At 43.0% G+C, this 24,056-nt stretch overlaps 1 protein-coding gene across 1 annotated transcript; it reads right to left on the reverse strand.

Moving 5' to 3' along the window:
* Nucleotides 1-10,668: 10,668 nt before the first annotated feature.
* On the reverse strand, nt 10,669-22,192 carry plpp1b (phospholipid phosphatase 1b). The gene is made up of 6 exons (XM_018758458.2): nt 21,699-22,192; nt 15,767-15,918; nt 14,830-15,104; nt 13,997-14,054; nt 11,454-11,630; nt 10,669-11,126 (listed from the first exon to the last, which is right to left on the reverse strand). Exons 1-6 carry the CDS (start codon nt 21,754-21,756, stop codon nt 11,007-11,009), a joined length of 840 nt encoding a protein of 279 aa, XP_018613974.2. The 5' UTR covers nt 21,757-22,192; the 3' UTR covers nt 10,669-11,006.
* Nucleotides 22,193-24,056: the final 1,864 nt, after the last annotated feature.

The raw sequence follows: 24,056 nt of genomic DNA on the forward strand, positions 1-24,056 counted from the left end.
GTTCTTTCCAGTGAATAGATGACAATATTTCATTAACATTTTATGTAATATTTGCCATTTAATAAAGAGAACTGAGAGGGGATGCAGTGACGCAGTGGGTTGGACTGGGTCCTGCTCTCCGGTGGGTCTGGGGTTCGAGTCCCACTTGGGGTGCCTTGCGATGGACTGGTGTCCCGTCCTGGGTGTGTCCCCTCCCCCTCCGGCCTTACGCCCTGAGTTGCTGGGTCAGGCTCCGGTTCCCCGTATGGGACAAGCGGTTCAGAAAGTGTGTGTATAGAGAACTGATATAGAGAAATACACAACAAGTGAATACTGTATATATCCATCCATCATCAACAACTGCTTGTCGCGGCGAACTGGAGCCTAACCCGGCAACACAGGGCCGAGGTGGGAGGGGATGCGCACCGGATGGTACGCCAGGCCATTGGAGGGCACCCCAAGCAGGGCTTAAAGCCCAGACCTGCCAGACAGTGGGCACTGGCTGTACCTGCCACTCCACAATGCCCCCCTTACTGTATATATACATACATATATGCAAGTAAGTTAATATCGATCATTATCAGTGACTGCTTGTTTTAATGCTGGGTTGGGGTGGTCTGGAGTTTATCCTAACAATATAGGGCGAAAGGCAGGATACATCCTGGATGGAGCCCAAGCCCATCAGAGGGAGATCACACACAGTCATTCAGTCACATACACAGACAGTTAAGGTTCCCCAGTTCACCTGAAGCAGTTATCCTTGGACTGTGCGAGGAAACTGGAGCACGCAGTGGAAAAACACGTGAACACGGGAAGAACATGAAAGATCTGGACCAACAACCAGATTCTGATGCACATTTGAGCCTACAGGTCAGGAGCTGTGGGTCAACAGCAGTACCTGCTGTGCCACCATGTCTAATATCTTCCTTACGAATTCTGTCAGTTGCTTGTCCAAGTCAGGGACCAGGTAGTCCAGAGCCCACCCTGGAAGTATAGGGTGTCACTAGTTAGGGTACACCCTCAACAGAACACAAGTCTGTTGCAGGGCAGCAACGTACATAGAAATTTGCTTGCCTACACACGCACTATGTGGTAATTTATAGTAAAAAATTCACCTGAAATACATGTCTTTGGATTGTCAAAGGAAGCCTGAACACCTGGAGGAAATCCACACAGCCTAAGCGCGATTTGAACCTAAACCCAAACTTCCCAAGTGCTGTGACACAGCAGCGCTCTGCGCCGCCGTGCCACCCTGTACCACCATGTTGCCCATCTAAATTTATAGATGTTTATAAAGTTTATAGTAATAATGATCGATCCCATATGGATGAAGTGAATGAGTGAAGGCGGTTATTTGTGAGAAATATCACGACTGTATGTCAGTGAAACAGACACTGCAGATCACTGCTGTCTGCTTGGCAGAGGCCAAAGGCAGTTCTTTGCTCTGAGAGTACATGTGCACCATGTCTAAAACTGTAGAAACACTCTGCGTTGATGCCAGAAGAGTATATGTCAGCAGGCCATGACTTCAGAAGACAGGTCGGCACTCAGAAAGGTCAGTGCACTCAATAAACATGTTGGTCATCGCTATACTACATTTATTCATTCTGCTGATGCTTTTCTGCAAAGCAACTTACGATGTTATGCTACTTACAATTATTCACCTATTTATACAGCTGGGTCATTTTTACTGGAGCAATTTAAGGAACATCTTTAACCACTTCACTACCAGCTGCCCCTGATCTTAAAACAGCTGTGGAATTTACATCAGTTTGAATGACAGTGCTGTATTTGGGCTGTTTAAAGCCCTGCAGCCTGTGCTGCACTCTTTCTGCTGAAACTGTAGAACAGTAGAGCTCAGTACTGTACACACGTAAGTGCTCAGTCGTTTGCCATTTACAGCACGTTCCTGAAGGATGACAAAAATTGTGGCTGTGGGACAGATGTGGGGCATTGATTCATATTTTGTCCTCTGCATATTCCATGTGGCATGATGTGCAGAGTAATGATATTCTTGCCAGTATATGTCAACTGTGTATTGGATATTGTCTAATGTCTATGGTTCTGATAGCTGGAAACAAAAGTATTTGACAACCTCAGTATCTTTCCTCTCAGCTTCTTAAGAAATTACCAGCTTATGAACAGCTGCCATAGGATGCTTCCTTTTATACCAAATTGTCTGCTGCTGTGCACTGTATACGTTGTTCTGGATAAGCCAGCCTGAAAAGAAAATTAGCAAGCTTGATTATCATACCAAATTAAGGATCAAGTACTTACATTTATTTATTTAGCAGACACTTTTCTCCAATGAGCTCTATGTAGTGTTATGAGCCCACACACCTTATTCACCAAGGTGACTTACACTGCTAGATACACTACTTACACTGGGTCACTCATCCATACACCAGCAGAACACGCTCTCTCTGTGTCACTCACACGCTATGGGGGAACCCGAACAGTATGTCTTTGGACTGTGGGAGGAAACCAGAGCACCCGGAGGAAACCCACACAGACATGCAAACTCCATACAGATTGAACCCACATCCTCTCGCACCATTCAGGCTCTGTGAGACAGCAGCGCTACTCGCTGTACCATCGTGCCGCCCCACGTACTTATTTATAACAAGTACTTTTTGACAAGTACTTATTTTTTATTCAGAATATGAAATGGGATTGTTGCATTTTAATAGAAACCTTATTCCAACAATACTCCACTTTCAGGGTGTCACTGAACTTGAAGCTAGACTGTGCTGTTTGGTAACAACAAGCCGTTTAAGTAGTGTGACATCTTGAAGAGAACTGGACATAACCACTGATGATGGACTGCTGGATCGAGTCAAGGATGCCTTGAGAAACACTCTGGATGAAAAGGTTTGACCCATCTGGTGATGTTTGACTCTAATTTGGTCTAATCCCCCATTGTGTGTGGTATGTCAGAGGGTCATAAGAAAACATGAATACCATGTGATGCATTATAGCATTCACATAGAACAGCTGTCTTTGTTTAGCATCCAACGGGCTCAAAGACCACAGCGGAGTGTTTGTAAAGGGCTCTGGCATCATTCCCAACATTTGTTTTGGGTTGAGAACCCTTGCAAATGGGCATCAAGGCTGGTGCCCAATGGACTTGGTCAGTGTGAGCAAATCACTGGCAGCAGGCAGACCGCTTTAATGTGAGTGAGGCAACATGTTTCCTGCCTGCTTCACAATTGCAGCACACCACAAGAAGAGAAATCTGTTGAAAATCAGATAAATTAAACCATTATGTTTGAATTGAGGCTGACACAGTGTTTCTTCTTTTGTTCTAGATTCTGTAAGCCCTGGATTTGGCAGGAAAAAGCATCCACCAAATCTATTTTGCTGACAAACAGAATGACAATCAAGCTCCATGTTCACCGCAAAAAGGTTATGCAAAAAAAAAAAAAAAAAAAAAAATTTTTTTTTTCTTTTTTGGTGTAATTGCGTGAAAATTTAACAGTAAAGTAACCTGGAAGAAACACAAGAAACATTCTGTTGCTGTACCCCAAGGCAGCGGCCTCACATGGCAGTGGAAGAGGAGAAGTTACCTACCTGTTCATGCCCTTTCCGAAGATTTCCTTGCAAGCTGAGTTGTTCGCTAGGTTTTCAGCTGACCATCAGTGTGGGGTTTCTACTTTCATAAGCAGGATCTGTTGCCCAGACTAGGGAAATGAAGCAGGTGAGACCTCTTATTTTTTCTTAGTGAGATCAGGCAGACAGAATTACTGCTACTAAAATATTATACAGCTTTTGAATTACTGCAATTTATAAACACAGAGAACCTAGTGATGAACCTGGTGAAATATTTACAGTAATATCTTCAATAAGTCCTTTTATGGATTCTTCTTGCACACTGTATATTTTGCCTTAAAAACAGGAAAGATTCTGTTGACATACCTGAAATGCAAATTATCTTTGAAAATATGATTTTTTTTTTCTGAATAACTTGTGATACCAGTTTGCTAATAGTCATATTTCTAATAGTGCTTTTGCTGAGCATCTTTGCTATTCGTTTCCTTACTAGTCCCTGCAGTCATACAGAAACTCCCGATGTTGTCTATCTTTCTCTACTCTCAGGCGGCTGGCACCCTGAAGATGGACCTTGCTCAGCTCCACAAGGTGGCTGCCTTTGCACACTTTGGATTTGACCTGGATGCTGCCATCCAGCAGATGCTCAACAGCATTTTGCAAGCTCCTGAAACGGAGCTTGCACTGTGAATACCTTCTCTGTGTGTGTGAGAGAGAGAGAAAGCCGTATTTCTAATCCCTCTGCCCTCCAAGTGCCCATAGCCACTGTAGAACCAGTAGCAGTCATCTGTGTGAGTTAAGAGGGCACCTTCACAAACTGGACCCCAGCAAGATCACAAAGTCCGAAAAGGCTTTTCTGCAGCACGACGTCAGCCAGCATTAGGACCTGCTGGCCACCATCCGGTACGCAGACTCCCGCGGGTACACTGGGGCAGCGTAACCATATGCCCCTTGCACAGTTGTGAGCGGCTCAGAAAAATGAGATGTGGGCGTTGCCATGGAAACATCAATTCACCAATAACAGGGCAAGCCAGCACCATTCCATTTACGCTGTGACTGGCTTGCTGTCAGGCACCATTAAAATATTGAGGAAGTAATTGTGATCTTTTTTTTTGACCATGTAGAATATAATAAATGCACATAATTTTCACAGCTGTTAAGGATTTCTTTCAGTCTTAACAAGAAGTGCTTCCTACCTTCCTCTTCCAGCAAAGCTAATGACAGTGTAATAACTTCAGTCTTGCCTCGATGAAACGTTTAAGTACGAAAGTTGTCTGCTTTTACACGGCCAGATCGTTTAACAATGTCTCTCATTATGACTCAGATTATCGACTGTTGACTTTAACAGGTATCGTCTTGCTTCTGTAAGGACTGGAGTGATAAATTACCTAACTTCAAGCATTTTACTGCAGCTTTACCAGACTGGGATCAATGAAGGTTTCTAATATCTTTTGCTTTTTAGTATTCTCTCATAACAGATGGTACATGGCTGCTTTCTCTCGCTCCATGGTATCTCGACACTGAATCACAGCAATGATTTTCAGTGGTCTATGCATGATGGGCTGTCAAACGCTTCTGTGATGAAGAAGTCAACCACAGTGGACTCGAAATTGAAAATAAACTTTGCACCACTCCTGACTGTGCCGCATGTGGAGTCTTAAGTTGCCTTCAGGCTACACTGGACACTGCACCTGTCGTGTTCATGCAGGGACACGTGCGCATCTCTACTTTTCTTATTTTTTTATGCACCAAGCCTGTATCTTCTGCAGCTGCATGGTTAAGTGAACCATTTTACTTGTGTACTGTATTACAGAAAATACGTTGCTTCTGTTATACTTCCTTTCTGTAACATTTCGTTGTTACGATCTTTGTCCTCCTGCATTAAATTTTATGCAGTTAGAGATTTTTGTCTTATTTATTAATTTTATTAAATATAATAAGACTGTTGGTAGCTTTCTGGTGCTGCTATCAACAAAATGCAGGCAACCTGGATATATACCTGTATATGTTTTTTGCATTTTCAAGTCAGGATGATGAATTAAAATTGCAACAGTGCTGAAAATAAATCACTGGCATTGTCTAATATGCGAATCTCCAATAAAAATATGCTTACCCCTGAAAAACATGTCGACTAAATGTCTGAAAAAGGTTATCGGCAACCAGCAGAGAAATCGAGTATCGGAGGATGGCTCAAGTATAGACAGTACAAATCCTTTTGTTTGCATATCATGAGGTTCATGTTATTGTCTAACGTGAATGCCTATAATAATTGTGGAGGCCAACATCGATTAAAAATTCAAGTCTAGACATCAAACTGGATTTTATTTTGAAATATTCCTTTTAAAACAGGATGTTGTGTTGTTTGCAAATGCTTTTTCTTATGGTTTGGTTTAATGTGTAACGTATGAATCTTGACAGTTTGATGCATTTCCTCTAAGGGGTTAGGGGAAGTACCACTGTAAATACACACACACACACACATTTTCAGAGCCGCTTGTCCCATATGGGGTCACGGGGAACCGGAGCCTACCCGGCAACACAGGGCGTAAGGCCGGAGGGGGAAGGGGACACACCCAGGACGGGACGCCAGTCCGCCGCAAGGCACCCCAAGCGGGATTCGAACCCCAGACCCACTGGAGAGCAGGACTGTGGTCCAACCCACTGCGCCACCGCACCCCCCCACTGTAAATATTTGTTTTGAATTCAGATATGTGGATATGGGTAATTGGGATAATATGCTACAGTAAATACTCAGTTTTGATTGAATGTTTTAAAGCCTGTGGTGGTGCAGTGGGTTGGATCACAGTCCTGCTCTCCGGTAGGTCTGGGGTTCGAGTCCCGCTGGGGGTGCCTTGCGATGGACGGGTGTCCTGTCCTGGGCGCGTCCACTCCCCCTCCGGCCTTGCGCCCTGTGTTACAGGGTAGGCTCCGCGACCCCGTATGGGACAAGTGGTTCTGAAAATGTATGTATGTGTGTGTCTTTTAAAGCCACAACTCTCAGTAGGTTCACACTCTCCCTAAAGCAGATTCCTCTTTGTTTTGCAGGGTGGATGTCAAGATCTCAGAGGTCTTGGATGCCAAAAAGGGGGGGATTATTTTGAACGTCCTGTCCGTTTGATGCATAATGAACATACAAGGTGTAGTTGGGTCCTGTTACATGAACTGAGCACGAGAGCCCGAAATAGAAACAATGTGCTAAAAGACGTGGGATTTACAGCCCAGTTTTACTGTGGTTCATGTAATGTCTGGTCTAACGGTAAAGGAAATTACTGCTTTTTGAAGGACACCATATACTTCTTATAAGCGTAAAGGTTTTATTTGCACTTTGGTGGCATTTTTTTTTCTACGGCTGCCTTTTGTGCAGAGTCCAATTCAGCTCTGCTGTCAGTATTTTTCCTCCCATAATTCAGTTTGTGTTTCTTGACAGTACACATGAGGGAGCCCGAGAGCATCCTCACACCATGTCTGTGACTGATCTCCTGTTCCTGATCTTGTGAATATGGAAGGTTGTTTTTGAGAGGCTCCCCATACAGTGCGAAACACTTGCCAAAAATGAGGTTGGGAGGGATGTGCCATTCACTAATGGTCTTAATGGTTAATGGTTGTTTACATCGTCAGATTTAATTTGTTGGCTCTAAATTACTGAAGTATAAATTTTGTTCAATTTCAAGCAAGCATCTGGTTTGGGATTTGAGAGTCTACAAAATTATGTTTTCATAACTTGGTATTTTCAGTAATTAAAAGAATGGCTTCAGTTGTCAGCTGAAATGATTGATGGTCACACAAATGACAACCAACAATTATGATAATAAAAAGGTTTAGTGAGTCCAGTCTCCTGCTGAGAGACATATAATTACAAGAACTAAGACAATGAATTTTTCTAGGTTTTAAGACATTTCCATCGTATGGATGTTCCCATTTCAGATATCTAACTATATTAACAAAACCCATAATTATGTTGTATAGATGATGCCAACCAGCCAATGTCAATAACCACTTGTCCTGAGGAGGGTCACGATGAGTCAGAGCCTATCCCGGAGACATTTAGCATAAAGCTGAAGGGGTTGGGAGGCACACCAGTCCATCACAGGGCCACAACTAGTCACAGGCACACAGCCAGGCAATAAAGCAACTGTAGGGCAAGTACCTTCCTCAAGGGCGCTACCGCTGGAGGCGGGGACCGAACCCGCAACCTTTGGAGCCAAAGGTAACCGCTCCAACCATGTCACTACCAGCCACCCTTATATATAATGCGTTTTTCTTAAAATCTTCCAAAATTTTGTGAAATATGCTTAAATGGCAAATTAACATCAACACAAGTTATTGCAAGTGAAAAATATCTGACAATGTAATCTGAACAGACTGCACAAATTATTTTCTAATCTTTTTGTTAACACTTTGTCAACTTTTTACTCTATTTCCACTCTTGTCACCTGGCTCCTTTTTGTTCTCCACCTGATGTACACCTGCTAAAATAGCGGATCTGCATTCCTTTTTTTATTTTTAAAAAAGGAATTAATTCAAAGTTTAACTGGCTGAGGTGTCACTCAGGGGCTCCATGTTCAGTTTCAGTACATGTCATCAGAAAGGAAGAACCCAGACATGCAGACTTGATTCATTTCATGGGGGAACTCATTGGGTGGAGTTGATTTTGGCAGCAACTATAAACAAGTCTTACTTGAAAGTCTTCTAGGGAGGTCTGTGCCAACCTTGCAAACAAGATCGGTGCACTTGGTTTCTACTTCTTTGAAAACTGACTTCAGGCTCTCTCTGGAGAACCGCTTCTGTGCAACTTTTTCTTTTTTTCCCCCCTTCTGTCCTAGATATTTCTTAAGCTTTCCAGACTCTGGTAAGGAGAAGCATGATGCTGCATCCACACAGCATGACTCAAGGGATGATGTGGATTGAGCAAAGCCCTGTGCTGGATCTGTGTCGAACAGACCTCTTGACCCTTGGCACTACCCACGTGCCCCGTTGAGAACTGGTGTAATTGAGACGTTAGCTACGCGGCCCAACAGGATGACTTTCGTGAAATTATTTATGATGCACTGAGCATTTTCTCGCATCTCAGCCATTAACATCTGCCATTCTTGCACAGTTGTTGGTTTCACGATGACCTCCCATTCAAGTTTCTCTTTGTCCCGTCGCTCACTTTGAAACAGATGAGATTGCGATTAGACATTTTTATAGCTATAACAGGGCACTCGGTTACAGTAATTAAGTTTTCCGTGGCAAAGGACATGAGAAATGCGCTTGTGATGACATCAATGTGGACAGTCTAGCTTTGAGCAAGTGCAGAAATGGTTTGTTACATTGCATCAGACAGCATGTCCTTAGAACATTTTCTGAGCTCCGTGTCAAGTTAAGTGGATATGTGAGAAATACTTACTAAATGTAATTGTGTATAGCAAGCACGGCAAAGGTGTTGGAATTCCGTACGAATCGTGTGCCACGAGATACAACACTGTCAGCTGTCTGTTCCAGCTAAAGGCCTTCCATCGTGGTTAGTCTGGGTGCTTGTTCTTAATCTGTTAAACAGGACCATCCTGAAGTGCTTGCACTGGGCAAAATGAATTCCGTCGAGTCAAAAGCGAAGAATGACGATGAAACCGGGAACCGAAAATGTAACTAAGGGCCAAAGGTTCAAAGACCTCTGTAAATTTCAGTAAAATTACATGCACAATAAATTTAACTTATTTTCCTCATAGCAGACAATACAGCTGTAGTCTTGACATTTTGTCACGTGTCTAGGAGGTTATTTGCACGTTTATGGAAATCCTGTGGTCAGTGGGGTTTATTCCGAAATGCGTTACACCCTCGGTAGGAAACGGTTCTATAGTTCCCTCTCTCTTATTTCCTGTTCTCTAAACCGTCTCCCAACAGAAACGATGAACCTCACAGTAAACGTGTCCTTCACCTCGACACGCTCACTCCACGCTTGATTAGTCAGGGACTCTCAAAATGAGAATGAATCGGAGCAACTTCCCTCACAGCCCACTTGTACAAGATTGCAGAAGAACCCACAAACTAGATCCAGACTTGCAGCTTCACTTCTACAGCCAGACTAATTTTATCACAGCTCTTTGGTTTGGATTCTATTCGAAAGCATTGTTTTGGTGAGTGTGATTAGAGTTCCTTTAAGGAAGTCGATATTGCCATGACTAATGCACTTAATCATGTGTGTTGCATAAGTTTCATGGGTAAAAGAATGCTGTGAAGGGTCATAAAATGCAAAATGAAGAAACAAGGAAGGAAGGAAGGCCTTACTGCATCATGAATAGTTTAGCCCATCAAGATAACCTATAACTGAGTTTGAAACAGGGTCTCCCACCCGAACCGTCAGAAAAATATTTTTTGTGCAGGTCAATATAATTAACAAACATTGCAATTTCTGGTTTCTGCTTTTCTCCACTGGTGAAACTGCCTGCCTTTGGTTTATGTGGTCAATAACATGAAAGCAGATATATTCATTTCACACTCCCACAAAATGTGAGATACATTGTATTTGACAATACATAGAACATGAAGACAAACGGATTAACTTAACTCTCACAGTCTATTTCCGTTCAGATCTAGGTGCGCATTCAATACGGAAAATGTACAACTGCAGTTCTCAAAAGAATCCAGACAGATCCTGTTCTAGTGTCCTTCTGCTCACTTGTTTCCAAATAATATTTTGCCTAAACAAAAAAAAAAAAAAAAAAAAACCCCTCAGAGTTGTAAGAAACATACTGGTTGGTGGTAAAATGCCAGACCACTCCTGCTTTAGGCACTTTTGTTGCAGAAAAGCTTTATGACTATAGTTTAAAAACTAAGCAAAGTAAGGTGACAAAAACAGTATCGTTGCTTCAGGCACGACATCTAAGCCTTTTTTAAATATTGTCTTAGCAAATGCCTGTAATTATTGATTTGTTCACCTGACACTTATCTAAAGTAGTGTCTGGAATTTGGCAAATTTATGAAGCAGGGTATTTTTACTGGATTAATTCAGGCAAAGTACTTTCATCAAGGGTACTAAAGCAGTAGCATGGGGTAGGGCTTCAACCAACAACCTTCAGGCTACATGTCCTTAACAGCTATGCTACCTGCTGTGCGGAGTTATGCTTTAAATAGTATATCAATTTGACATTATGTACATGTGTCTGGGCTCTTTTATTCATTTTTATTCTCGTAATGAACCCCTCCCCTCACAGAAAAAATAAAAACACACAACATAAAACAAGTTCCAAACTCACAAATCAAATAAAAAATGCAATACGTTGCATGATTAATGTTAGATATCAGTATTTTTTTTTTTTTTTTTAAAAAACTGATTTCAGGTGATTGGTGTTTCGGTAGCAGCAGTAGCAGTCCAGCCAAAGCAGCTTCCACTGTCCCTGAAGAGACAGTCCTGACCTCAGTCAGTCACCTGAGTGGCATTTGCCCGCACCTGACGGGCCGCACTCCCACTCCGCCCCCCGCTCCCAGAAATCCACCTGGTCTCAGCGAGTGCTGCCATAATGGTTTCCATTAGTGGGACTCTCCTGTGAATTGGAATGTGAGATTTCCTCCTCTTTCTTTGGATTCTCCAGCTTCCTGAAGAAATCCGATACAAAGAACACCTGGACGAAGAAGAGAGGAGGAGACAGAAAACGTGAAATATGGAGTAAAATACCCTAGAGTACTCATTGTTACTATGGAAGAACCATTCAAAGCATAAATACACTGGAACACTAAGACAGTAAGTTAAAACAGTGCAATTATTGTTTGGGCTGGAACACACAAGTGTGTTGAATAACTAAGCGCCACACCTTGTTCAACATAACAAAACAACTCAAGCTAGAGGCTTTAATAAACTGACTATGATGTCATTGCTGAATACCAAGGAAGGCGCAGCGCAGGCTAGCCGTGTTAATCTGACCCCGACCAACAAGGCGTCACACACTCACGATGAACACGGCCACCAGGGCCCCCTGCAGCAGCCCCACCAGGACATCGCTCCAGTGATGCATGTAGTCTGACACCCGCGTGAAGCCCACATATATTGAAGCTGCGATCAGGAAAAACTGGAGGGTGGGACGGAGCAGTCTTGTCCAGTGCATCTGAAGCCTCGCTTGAAGGTAAAGCTGAAAAAGAAAAAAAAAAAAAAAAAGGGCAGAAAGGGACGTCTTATGTCTTATGACCGCTGAGCTGCACTTAAGGTTTGAAAAACACTGGAACTATTGATTTAACCACAATGTTACTTCAATGCTTTTTTAAAAAAAAAGTTTCAGCCTCCCTTGAAACATATGAATACATGTCTAAAAATAGTCCATTTTACTCTCTTTGTTTCTGTTCTCTGGATAAAATACACACACACACACACACACACACACACACACACACACACACTTTCTGAACCGCTTGTCCCATATGGGGTCGCGGGGAACCGGAGCCTAACCCGGCAACACAGGGTGTAAGGCTGGAGGGGGAGGAGACACATTGAGGACAGGACACCAGTCCATCACAAGGCACCCCAAGTGGGATTCGAACCCCATACCCACCAGAGAGCAGGACCCAGTCCAACCCACTGTGTCACCACGGCCCCCTTCTGGATAAAAAAAAAAATCATTCTATTTTTTATTCTTTGGATAACATAAGCAGGAATGTAGGAGCCAGGTTCCTCCACCTCTGGCTGCTTGGTGAAAACACTCATAAGGCATCCAAAATCAGAAGTCCATAGGACCAAACCTGAGAACCTATCATGGAGGAATGAGTTCCCTCTGTCCCTCAAACCTGCTGAATCCCTTTCCAGTTTCAAGGAGGATTTCAAAATGCTTCTCTTTTAGACCCATTTATCTCTAGATCTTCTAACATAAATCTGTACCACACCATCTGCTATGATCTTCAGTGCTTCAGTAACAATGTGTCTACGTCTAAAGTTCTTCATCTGAGGTGAAACGAACAAGTGCTAATACTATTGTTTTGCTTAAATGTTCTGTAATGATGGGTTGCCACAAGAAAAACCTGCTCTCACAAAACAATAATCTAAATGTCAGCAATTTCACATGCTCTACTCAGCTTTTCCATGGGAGTATGAACATCTCTCTCTGCACTGACCTTCTACATGACTCCAAAACATTTGAAAGCTCAACTGTTTGTGCTTAGAGTCACATCTGCGAGGCACCGCTGGCATTTGTGGGAAGGCATTTCATTCCGGAACCTGAGCCAGACATATGTATGCCTGCGCTCTTGGGAAAGCCAGAGCAAAGCTGAGATGTAGCCTGTACTCCAGATGTCTCTCTAGAACTTTCACAAGCACCTATTGTTCTCTACAGAGCAGTTTTTAAAGGGGAGATGTTTTGGCCACATGTTTCAAACTTTACCGCAAAAACCTCAAGTTTCAACTCCAAAAAGTAACTATGAAATACAACGATACACCCATTCGGGTTATGAAAATTCGGCGTTACGACGAGTAACCCTACTTAACAGACCTACTCCGGCTTACGAGGAATTTCTTCACATATATAAAGACTGAATTTGGATTTCCTCACAGATGACCGGCGCGGCAGTTACAGTTTGGCTCACACTACGTTAGGCTCTCAGTCTGCGTTACCCTTCGTCTGCTTTCAATCGTTAAAACGTTTGAATCGAGGCCCCATTTGGACGACCCAATGTGTCAATTTGTTCGGCGACCGTGAAATGACTTGCACCATTTTCCTTGCTGTCTTTTTCTTTTTTCGAAGTTCTTTTGCACGAAAGACTGAATTAAAACAGAAATACCGATATTAGTAATGTTTGTTTTGGTGGTAAAACATTTAAGTGTTCACTAGTTTACAGCTACGAAAGGTACACCGTATTATAGAGTAACTAATGAAAGGAAACTACTCTGTTCTAATACCTAATGTTAATTAATAAAGTAATTTGCTCCATTTTGACAGAAATACATGATATTTTTTCGTAAAAAGGTGTCAGTTTTGGGGCTTAGGAATAAATGTTTTTACCATTAAAACTATTTGTATTTATGTCTTTATTTTATGAGAATTTACCTGAAAAACTGTTTTTCATTAACAAATTATCTTCACAAGGCAAGGGAAGGCATATACACACCAGCCAATGGATTAGATGAGCGTGGTACTGGATAAAAATTTTGTTGTTTTGCAAAGCCAGTATCATCAATATGGATTGAGGAGAAGATCTTAATTTCATGATACAATTTTATAGGACAAGATACTCAGTCATTATTTGTTTAAATGATGTACATGTACAGTACTTAAGTATTTATGACTGAATAATTGTGCAAGGTCTACACTACTTCACAAGGGGTGGGAAATCAAGCTATGAGCATGCTGGGACTACAGGAAGAGGTGAACAATGGAGCACAGTCTTATACCTTTGGATTTTTACCAGTTCTTTCCATAGCTACTCTCAAAAGCCATGATTCTAAGATTATGCTCCTCTGTAAACATCAGCTTGTTTTCATTTCCAAGAAATGAAGGACGTTCATACTCACTGCAAGGAAGACCATGCAATACATGGAAAAAGATGAGTGACCGGAGTAGAAGGAGATTCTGCAAGGCAATAAAAAGTGAATGTTCGGTAAGCACAAACACACATTTTCATTTTGACACTAGATACTAAACTGATGAACTGCCACTGGGCGAGATGAAAGTGATCCAGAAAGAAATTGTTAGCAACAATCTAATAAAATTCATTTAAAGCAGCATTCAGCTGGACTACTGCTGCTGTTTGCTATTAATATTTACTCATTTTACTGAAGTGTTTCTCTAGAAGCAACTAACAATATTTGTTTCTTGTATACTAAGCGACTTATGTACTCATTCTGGGTAATTTTTACTGGAGCAATACCGTGCTCACGGGGACCGCAGCAGGAACAAGAATTTGAACCCTAGTCCTGTGATTGCAAAACATTGGCCGCAACATCTCTAACACTGCACTACAGTACCTGCTGTCCCAGTAAGAGGAAGCATGTTGTTAACTGGCATCAACAATCACATGTCACAAAGTATAAAGCAGCATATTAAAAGGCTTTAAGGGTGGGAATGGATAAGCATGTCGATGGCACCGCAGGATCGCATTAACCTCAGCACAGCTATGCACCGTCCAGCCTGCACAATCACAACTCTATCGTGAGCTCCTCAACGCATCTTCCGGTGTTTCTATAAACCAAAGAACATTAGTTTGCCGTATGGCCTGAAAACCGACACCTGGCTTACGTTACCGAACTAACCACCGTGTCACGTGAGGAACGGAGACATAGCCCCAATGTGGCGATACATGCCGTTTTGAGAAGGAACTGAGACGTGAGCAGCAGGTAAACATCACCTGGCTTCGTTGACCATGGTCGCATCCCCCGTGCAAGTGAAGTTTTCAATGTACCTGCCCGACTGGCAATCTTCCTGGTCCAGCACAGGTTTGCACACAGCCAGAAAGTGGGGTCTCAGTCGGCCCACGGAATACTTAGCGATATCGGTCAGGGACTGGCTGATGGCCACACCAAAAACATAGGAGCCCAGTGCTTTGTAGAGGGCTGCAACATAGCTGCACCGGTACGAGGACTTGCGCCTGTAATACACCAAAAGGCACTCCCCAACCACCATCTGCAGAAACAAGAGCAGTACATCAATATTTATGCAAAATACAAAGACATTAATGTGGAATTCCTACTTATTTCTGCATCTGGCCGCTTCTTTTAAATAAGTATTATTTAATGAATGAGTACAAAATCTGTTTAAATCAGTGCAGTTATTTCCAACCAGAACTGCATGTCATTGTGTTTTCTCCATGTACAATCTCAGTGATCAATTTCTACATTTCATTCAGTTTTAAAAGGAGCTGCGATCATTTCTGCATACCATGATGTCATGCAACGAATAAGTGGGAAAAACCTAAACTCTTTTGATGTCATATGAAAGAAAAGTAACGTAAAAAATTATTGGCAGTCGAACAGGTGAGGAGTATCTCGCTGGAGAGTCCTTTGTCGTTAATAATTTAGATGGTTCTTTACTGGGCTTGAGGACGAACGGATGGGACAGGAAAGGCACTTTATTAATTCCTGACGGAAAATTTCCAAAAACCCTTAAATAAACACGAGCAGCTCTACTGCAGACATCCCTTGTTTTTAATACAAACACCGAAATGATGAGCAAGAGCATTTGAAACTACTAGACCATCAGTGTTCACCATTGCATGATGGTTCTCAAGTACAGAGGAAGGGCTTCAAGACATATGAGGCCATTAGAATCCAAAACGAATCACTTACAACAATCACTGTGACTGGAATCATGACCCCTCCCAGCAACTGATAGGAGATGGTGTCTTCTTTGAGGGGGTACTTGATGGAGTCGTCATTACAGAAAAATCCTCTTTTGAACGGATTGTGCTGCGGTGTGAGAATTGCAAATGGAAGTCCAGCTAGAAAAAAAAAAAAAAAAAAAGAAAGCAGGGAAAAAATGGTTAAAGACATCCGAGATTAAATCAGACTTCAAATTCAAATTTAACAGCACACCTAAAGGTTATAGAACTTTCCAAAGTCAAATTTTGGACTTGTCGAGCCTGTTCAAAAACTTCAATCTCTCTATAAAATATTAGTCTAAACAAATCAAAAAAGTGCAGCTCACATTTATTCAACACTTTTCTTCAAAGCAACTTACAATATTAACATACCTACAATTATTTACCTATTTACACAGCTAGGAAATTTTACTGGAGCAATTTAGGGTACGTACCTTGCTCAAGGGTACTATAGCTAGAGGTGAAAATTGAACCTGTGACCTTTGGGTCCAAAGGCAGCAGCTCTAACTCCTGTACTACCAGCTTCAAGTGTGAACTTCACACAGAGAATACAGTGGTCTGCAATAAACTAGCATCCCATCCAGGGTATACCCTGCCTTGTCCATGCTTCTGGGATAGGCTCTGAACCACCATGACCCTGCTTTGGGATAAGTGCTTATCTACAGCAAATAAGGGTAAAAATTGTGGAAATCAGTTACAGCAATATCTATGCTGTATTACTGTCAACAGCAATAAAGTCATAATGCAGACATTAAAATTAATTCCCATGAGAACTGCTACATATTAGTGCGGGAACTGATATTTATCTACCATAGTGGTTTCAGAACCACACGCACACCCTGTCTACAACCACTTGTCCTGAGCAGGGTCGCGGTGAGCTGGAGCCTAACCCGGCAACACAGGGCGCAAGGCTGGAGGGGGAGGGGACGCACCCAGGATGGGATGCCACTCCGCTGCAAGGCACCCCCAGCAGGACTCGAACCCAAGAGCCACCACATGGCAGGACCAAGCCAAACCCCCCTAACCTCCTCCTTTAGCTGATCCCTCACTGCTGAATTCCTTATATCAAGGATGGTCTCAAAACTCATTTCTTTTGGACCCATTTCCCTCCTGAGCTCCTGACAGCTTTCTAAATTAGTCCTTCGCAACCTGTTCCTTTCAACAGCAAATTTTTTCTGTTTGTCTATCACTTCTATGGATAACCACTGGAATATGTGCGCTAGCAAAATGGTGTCAAACAAGCTGTGCTTTAAATTTTTTTTTTTTTTTTTTTGATCTAAACCACTTGCCTGATGTGAAATGCACTTTTATTTACTTGGTTGTACTTCACGTTGGAGAATATAAATGCAGTCGTATTTTCATGACCCGAAAATATTCCGTGCATGAACTCCATCTGCAACACAGCTATACGTCCTTCTTCATTCCAGCAATTTTGTTGCTTTTCAGAAATGTGATCATCTATAACCGAGAGCGTCAGAAGGAAATGCTACATTTTTCCGAATGTAGTTTCATATTGTGCTCTACTGCATTTCAGTACAGTGTGTGCGATAACTGTCGCAGATCAAGTTTTGCAATCACAACCCACTCAGTCAAACATGTGCCCTTGGATCACGAACTGGCGAGAAATCATCATGACAAAGTGTTCAATAAGAACCTTTGACCTCATGCCTGATACTGTTGTGTCAAGGAAGCATTTTATGACAGGGACGCAAAGGAATCATAACTACTATTAAAGACATCTCGCATACTTCTTGTTAAAACCATGAAGTACAGGAGACCTTATTCTATTTAATTTTAAGGCTGTTATTCCATTAGAACTTCTGCTCCTACGGAACACACATCAGATCAGCAGGTTCACGTCGTAATTAAACATGTTAAGACTATAGTTTTTCTGATGGCATAAATCATACAAAAAACACACACACACACAGTCCAAAACCACTTATCCCATCCCCTTAACCCAGCAGAGCAGGGCGCAAGGCTGGAAAAGGAGGGGACGCACCCCGGACAGGACACCAGTCCATGGCAAGGCAACCCAAGCAGGACTTGAACCCTAGACCTACCACAGCACAGGACCTGGCCAAACCCTCTGCACCACTGCACCCCCCCACATAAAAGATCAAGACATTTAACTGAAGGAAAAAACAAAAAAAAAATGGCACACACCATTTCATTGTGCTTCTGAACCCTGGCTAAAAATAACAATTAAATACCCTACATTTTTTCAGTTATATTCAAAGACCAAACTCTCATGAAAAATGGTGAATATAAACTAGGAAAAATGTTTCTGGTTTTTTTTTTTTTTTATTTATTTTTATTTTTTTTTTAAATGTGCAGTTTAACAGATTTCCATCTATGAACAAGTAAAACAACCTATGACTTACACACTATGTCCTACAACTCAAAACTGAGAATGAATGACCTGCCATTTAAACCAACATTTCCATTTTGATGTTAAAAAACTTGGTTGTGCTAAGGTTAGATTTTATGCATATAGCAACATTATATATATATATATATATATATATATAGAGCTCGGGAAGAAAAACCAAGCCAGTATCTTCAAGAAGTCTTTGAAACCCCGGACTGCGGTGACAAGTAAAATTTATCTAGCCAGATCACTTACTACACAGAGAAGAATGTGCATTATGATAAATAATCATCATCAGCCTGAGGGTGGGGTGGGGAACAAAGGTAAGTACCTTGTTCCAAAATTGCACCCGGCAGTTCCCTTACAGGGATTTTAAACGATAATTTTAACGTCTTAAGCACAGTTCTTCAGCCTCCGCCTCTTGTTGGCACATACAGTACGAGATCTCCGGATGCTGTAGGTGGAACATGCGTCCTTCATGTTTTGCTGACTCACTGGAGATAAAACCGCAAGAGGTGAATCCTGCCAGTTGCTCAAATACCAGACAAGTGAAGGTACAGTATGTTTTTTTGGCCTGGAAGCCATCTCTTTTGTTTGCTCCAGCGACGGGTGTGCCACAATGCTGCCTCACGGCACCCCTTCGCGCTACTTCAGAATTCGGCCCGTTTCATAAGTCTTTCAAAAGCTCCCTTTTTAAAGCCAGGCAGTAGGGAGGGGTGAGGGGGAGCGCATGATCACGAGAAACGGCAGAGAGCAACGGGCACAACGTAACCTCTGTATCGCAACAAGGCACTTGATAAGCTCATACGATACCCTGTGCTGCAAAAAGAAAAAAAAAAAATTATATCAATATCTAGGCTATAAAGAGAGCTCCATGAATGTCCCCAACAAGGGATCTAGAATGGCTGCACAGGTATACATCTACACAGTTCACACACTTGCGACGACTATGTGATCCGAGGTCCAAGAGCTCAAAAAAAAGAACAAAATGCATCGACGCTAACGGGCTGGAAAGCAGATTCGAGACCAGTGACATGAAAGTGTTCCCAGGATTTGAAACCACTATTCTGAACACATACTTTTTCCTGCTTAGATTCATTAATGTTTCCCCCTATATCTGAATACAGGGTACTACAGCTAGAAGTGGGGAATCAAACCTACGACCTTTGCATCCAAAGGCAGTAGCTCTAACCACTACACTACCAGCTACTTTACTACTTTATATAGTATTCAGTACTCTGTATTATCCCGACTACTACAAAGGTTCAGCTGGCACTTCTTACAATGAAACAAGTCTTAGTTGGTGGCATGGCATCCCTCATCTTCTCTGAACAGCTTCATTTTTAGCACACCGGCAAATAACTACAGTGTCATAACCAAAAGGCCATTCTTGAGCTCATTATAATGGATATTGAATTGTACAATGGAATTCAATAACTAGATGTAGGGAATTTCATATGAATTTAGCCACACGGTCCTTTCTGGGAACGGGCAGGACGTTCTGCTAAACCAGTTAGCAGTCACGGGTTTTTCATTAAAGGTTGCGGAAGCTGACTTTCGGCACGTTGAGCGAGAAACGACGTGGACAGTGCAGATGCGCGACAGCGATGATCCCGTGAAAGAAGTCCCTGACACTGTCCATTATGACTAACAAGAAAATGATGGCTGCTGTCAGCTGGTTTTCCAAAACCAGAGATTAGCGTGACATTGGAGACATCAGCACTGACATAAGAAGGTCCCAACTTGAAACAATGACTGCTCCACCCTATAGGACTCTACGTGACACGTGACCACCATCCCAACAAACGGGGCTCTACGTGACACGTGACCACCATCCCAACAAACGGGGCTCTACGTGACACGTGATCACCATCCCAACAAACGGGGTTCTACGCGACACATGATCACCATCCCAACAAACAGGGCTCTACGTGACATATGATCTCCTGGGTTTTCCAGAGGTCCCTTGATACCTTGCTGATCTCTCCATACCCCACCTGGACACAGCGGAGTCAAAATACAGGTGGCGACTGGTTGGACTCCGCCAATCCAAAATGTCTGTTGGATACTGCAGCTTTCAGGATAAACCTGTTTGACTTGACTTCATTAGTTGCATGGTTAAGTACTTCCCTTCCTGAACCTTTTATTTCAGTTTATTGTACTCAAAAGTGCCAGCAAGCGTACAAGACTATTACCATGTCTGTACCAGTGTTTATTCATGTTGTTACATAATGGCAAATATGAATATCGATTGGGAAGTAATGGACACATATCGCTTAGGCCATGTGATAAGGTACTTGATTAAATATTTGTTTAGCACGGAGCCAAGAACCAAAATTTACATGGGTTACAATTTTAGAAAATTACACAGTTGGAAAACTTCAGTAAAAGTTCTCTTTGACAATAGTTTACACACATCCCATCCTCAACCACTACACCGTACAGTTGCCCGATGTCCTGCTTGTGGCGTACGTTCGCTCAAAAATTTTCACTTCATTTTATTTAAACCACATTTCATAGCTCAGGCCAGTCTCGGCCAAGACATTTAAGCGACGAAAAGGACAGACGAGATGTGTTCACGTGTAATGGAAAATTTGCCGGCTGTAAGCGAAACCTTTGTTACGCCGATAAATGCACATACGTACCAAATCACACCCAGGTCACTGCTATTGTGAGATGCCTGTGTAACATCATTCCAAAGTCACAAAGTCACATGACATGCTGCACAATTACAAACACTGGGTGTACGGCAAATTACGCCCTGGAACTTTATGCAAAATCCCTTCATTACCACACCCTTACTTACATGTGTGCAGAGCTTGAACGGTTTCTACACGTCCAATATATTATACAGTCACACACACGCTACATTTATTTATTTAGCAGATACTTTTCTCCAAAGCAATTTCCAATGAACTCTACGTAGTCGTGTTACCATCCCACACACCTTATTCACCGCGGTGACTTACACTGCTAGATACACTACTTACACTGGGTCACTCATCCATACATCAGTGGAACACACACACATTCACTCTGTCACTCACACGCTATGGGGGAACCTAAACAGCATGTCTTTGGAGTGTGGGAGGAAACCAGAGCACCCGGAGGAAACCCACACAGGCACGGGGAGAACATGCAAACTCCACACAGACTGAGCGGGGATCGAACCCGCATCCTCACACACCACCCAGGAGCTGTGCCACCCAATACACACATATAGTGTACATAACATACACATGTTTGTGTGAGTGTTTATGTATACATAAACATGAATCACCCGTGATTATTTTAAGTCAGCAATTCAAATTTGGATTTTAAACAATTTATATAAGCAAGACATCCTTCCTAGTATAAAATTATAATCACCTAGGCTTGGTAGATTTTTGTCATAAGACTTTGTCACACTTACTTACTCGGTTCAATCATGACATGACAATACCTTGTTTCACACTACTAGTAATTCGGATCTGCAGGATTTGTGAGAAACACACAGACGGACAGGCGGGCGGCGAGGAGCGACACGTACCGAGTACCAGACAAAGCACGTCCAGCGCTACGAGGAGGATCTGTCCCGTCTCGAACATCGTGGTGTCTCTCTCTCTCTCTCTCTTTGAACAAACAGCGGCCGATCGCTAAATATATAATGATGCCTCTCTTTCTCTGTTTTGTTTTTTTTTCTTCTTTTTTTCCTAAAAACACGACAGCTCCGGATTTAAAAACACGTCGAATTATTAACAAACGAGGTTACATACAAACAATGGCGCCGCCTGAGTGAGTGAATCTATCTATTCGAGAGGCCAGATCAGATGATGGAAAGGATAAGAAAGGAAAGCGAACGCCACGGACTGACGGGCCGGTCGGGATCGTGACCCCCCCCCGTGGACAGCAGCGCCCTCCGCTACTCAGCCTCCTGCTCCTCTAGTACGAGTTTCCGCTCCATGGCGGCCGCCGGTATGTGAGGAGACAGCGGACTGGAGGGGCTGTATTCCCCGTCTCCACCTCCGCAGCCACATATCACACGGAGAGGCGAGGCGAGCCGAGCCGAGTCGAGCCGAGCGAACCTATCCCGTGCTCCGTCTCCACCCGGCTGCTCCACCTCCTCCATTGCGTCACCGTAGGCTGAGGCCCAACGGGGGTTGGGGGGGGGGGGGGGGGGGGGGGGGGGGGGGGGTGGATTCCCGGATTGCGGCTTCGCGCGTGTCTTTATGGCATAAGTTCAGAAGAGATAAGTAGATAAAGCAGCGTGGTTAACAACGTGGCCCTATGATGTGAAGGTTACTGGTTCAAGTCCCATTTCCCCCTCCAGTATCTTAGATCAAAGCCCAAATCCCTAGGATGTTTTTTTTTTTTTTTTTTTTTTTCCCCCCCACCAGGACAGGTACTGCAAGTCTTTCTGAAGAACAATTATATCATCTAGGAGAAGGACTTCTCACTCCTGACAAAAGTCCTTAACCCTGTAACCGTGAATTGATACATTAAAAACTACATACACATGTGGGGTATGTATGTGAGTGAAACACTGTAATTTACTCTGGGTAAAAGCACCAGCTATGCTACAACTTAAAGGTATCATGTCTCTAAAGGTACAGATGCATTATGCTTTATTTAAATCTTCAGCATTTTCATTTCATAGAAATAAAGATTAAATATTTTCATCTGGGGGGGGCGCGGTGGTGCAGGGGGTTGGACCGAGTCCTGCTCTTCGGTAGATCTGGGGTTCGAGTCCTGCTTGGGGTGCCTTGCAATGGACTGGCATCCCGTCCTGGGTGTGTCCCCTCCCCCTTCAGCCCTGCACCCCGTGTTGCCGGGTTAGGCTCAGGTTCACCGTGACCCCCCCCCCGGCTTGGGATAAATGGTTTCAGACAGCGTGCGTGTGTTATGTGTTGAGAGATTTAAGAGTAAAATGTCTATGTTTATTATTAATAAGTACCTGTTCAATGCAGGGTCTTGGTGGTCTGGAGTCTATTCTGGAAGCACACAGCACAAGCTAGGGTAGATGCTGGATGAAATATTTGTGAGATGCTTGTGAGGCAGCAGCACACGGCTATAAGATGACAGAGCAACAGAGGACAAAGCTGCCTGACATCACAAGTATCAAAGCACATTTTGAATAGAAATTTCTGTTCACATACTGTAAAGCATTTATCATAAGTGGGAGATGATGGCTAGTTGTGCAAATTGTAGGGTCCAAATTATACCTTAAGGCAAGGGGAGTCTGGAGTCATTACACCTTAGGACATGGGTGCAAATACTCCAGTTCTTGAAGGCCAGAGACATTTTAACCAGTTTCTTGATCTCTGGAGTACCAAGTAAGGTGAATTATTTCCAGCGGGATACCTGATGGTGGTGCAGCAGGTTTGGCCGGGTCCTGCTCTCTGGGGGGCCTGGGGTTCTAGTCCTGCAACAGACTGGCATCCTGTCCTGAGTGTGTCCCTTCAGCCTTGTGCCATGTTGCTGGCTTAGGGTCTGGCTTGCCGCTACCCCCGCTCGGGACAAGAGGTTTCAAAGAGTGGGCGGATACCTGATTAATGCCAGTTCAGATTTAGGAAAGATGAGCACAACTTGGGTGCATTAACAGCCCAGAGTTGTAACCCACCGGATTAAAGGAAGCCAGGGAAGTTTTGCAATCCACCGGGCAGGCATGTTTCAGAAAGACATTGCGTGACCACGTGTCCCTGGTCAGAGGAGTACATTTATTCATTTAACAGACGCTTTTCTTCAACGCAACAGACGCAACCCAAGTATCCCTGGGTTCAAGATTTGGCAGAATCCACTAGGATTCACTTTCATAACAAATAACAGTCACAGCTGTGGGTCGCAACGAAAGACAAAAACAAGCTGCAACACAAAAGTTCTTTTTTATTTTAAATGTTATAAGGATAGG

The sequence above is a fragment of the Scleropages formosus genome, chromosome 17 (assembly GCF_900964775.1).
Source record: "Scleropages formosus chromosome 17, fSclFor1.1, whole genome shotgun sequence".
In the NCBI taxonomy this organism is placed as follows: domain Eukaryota; kingdom Metazoa; phylum Chordata; class Actinopteri; order Osteoglossiformes; family Osteoglossidae; genus Scleropages; species Scleropages formosus.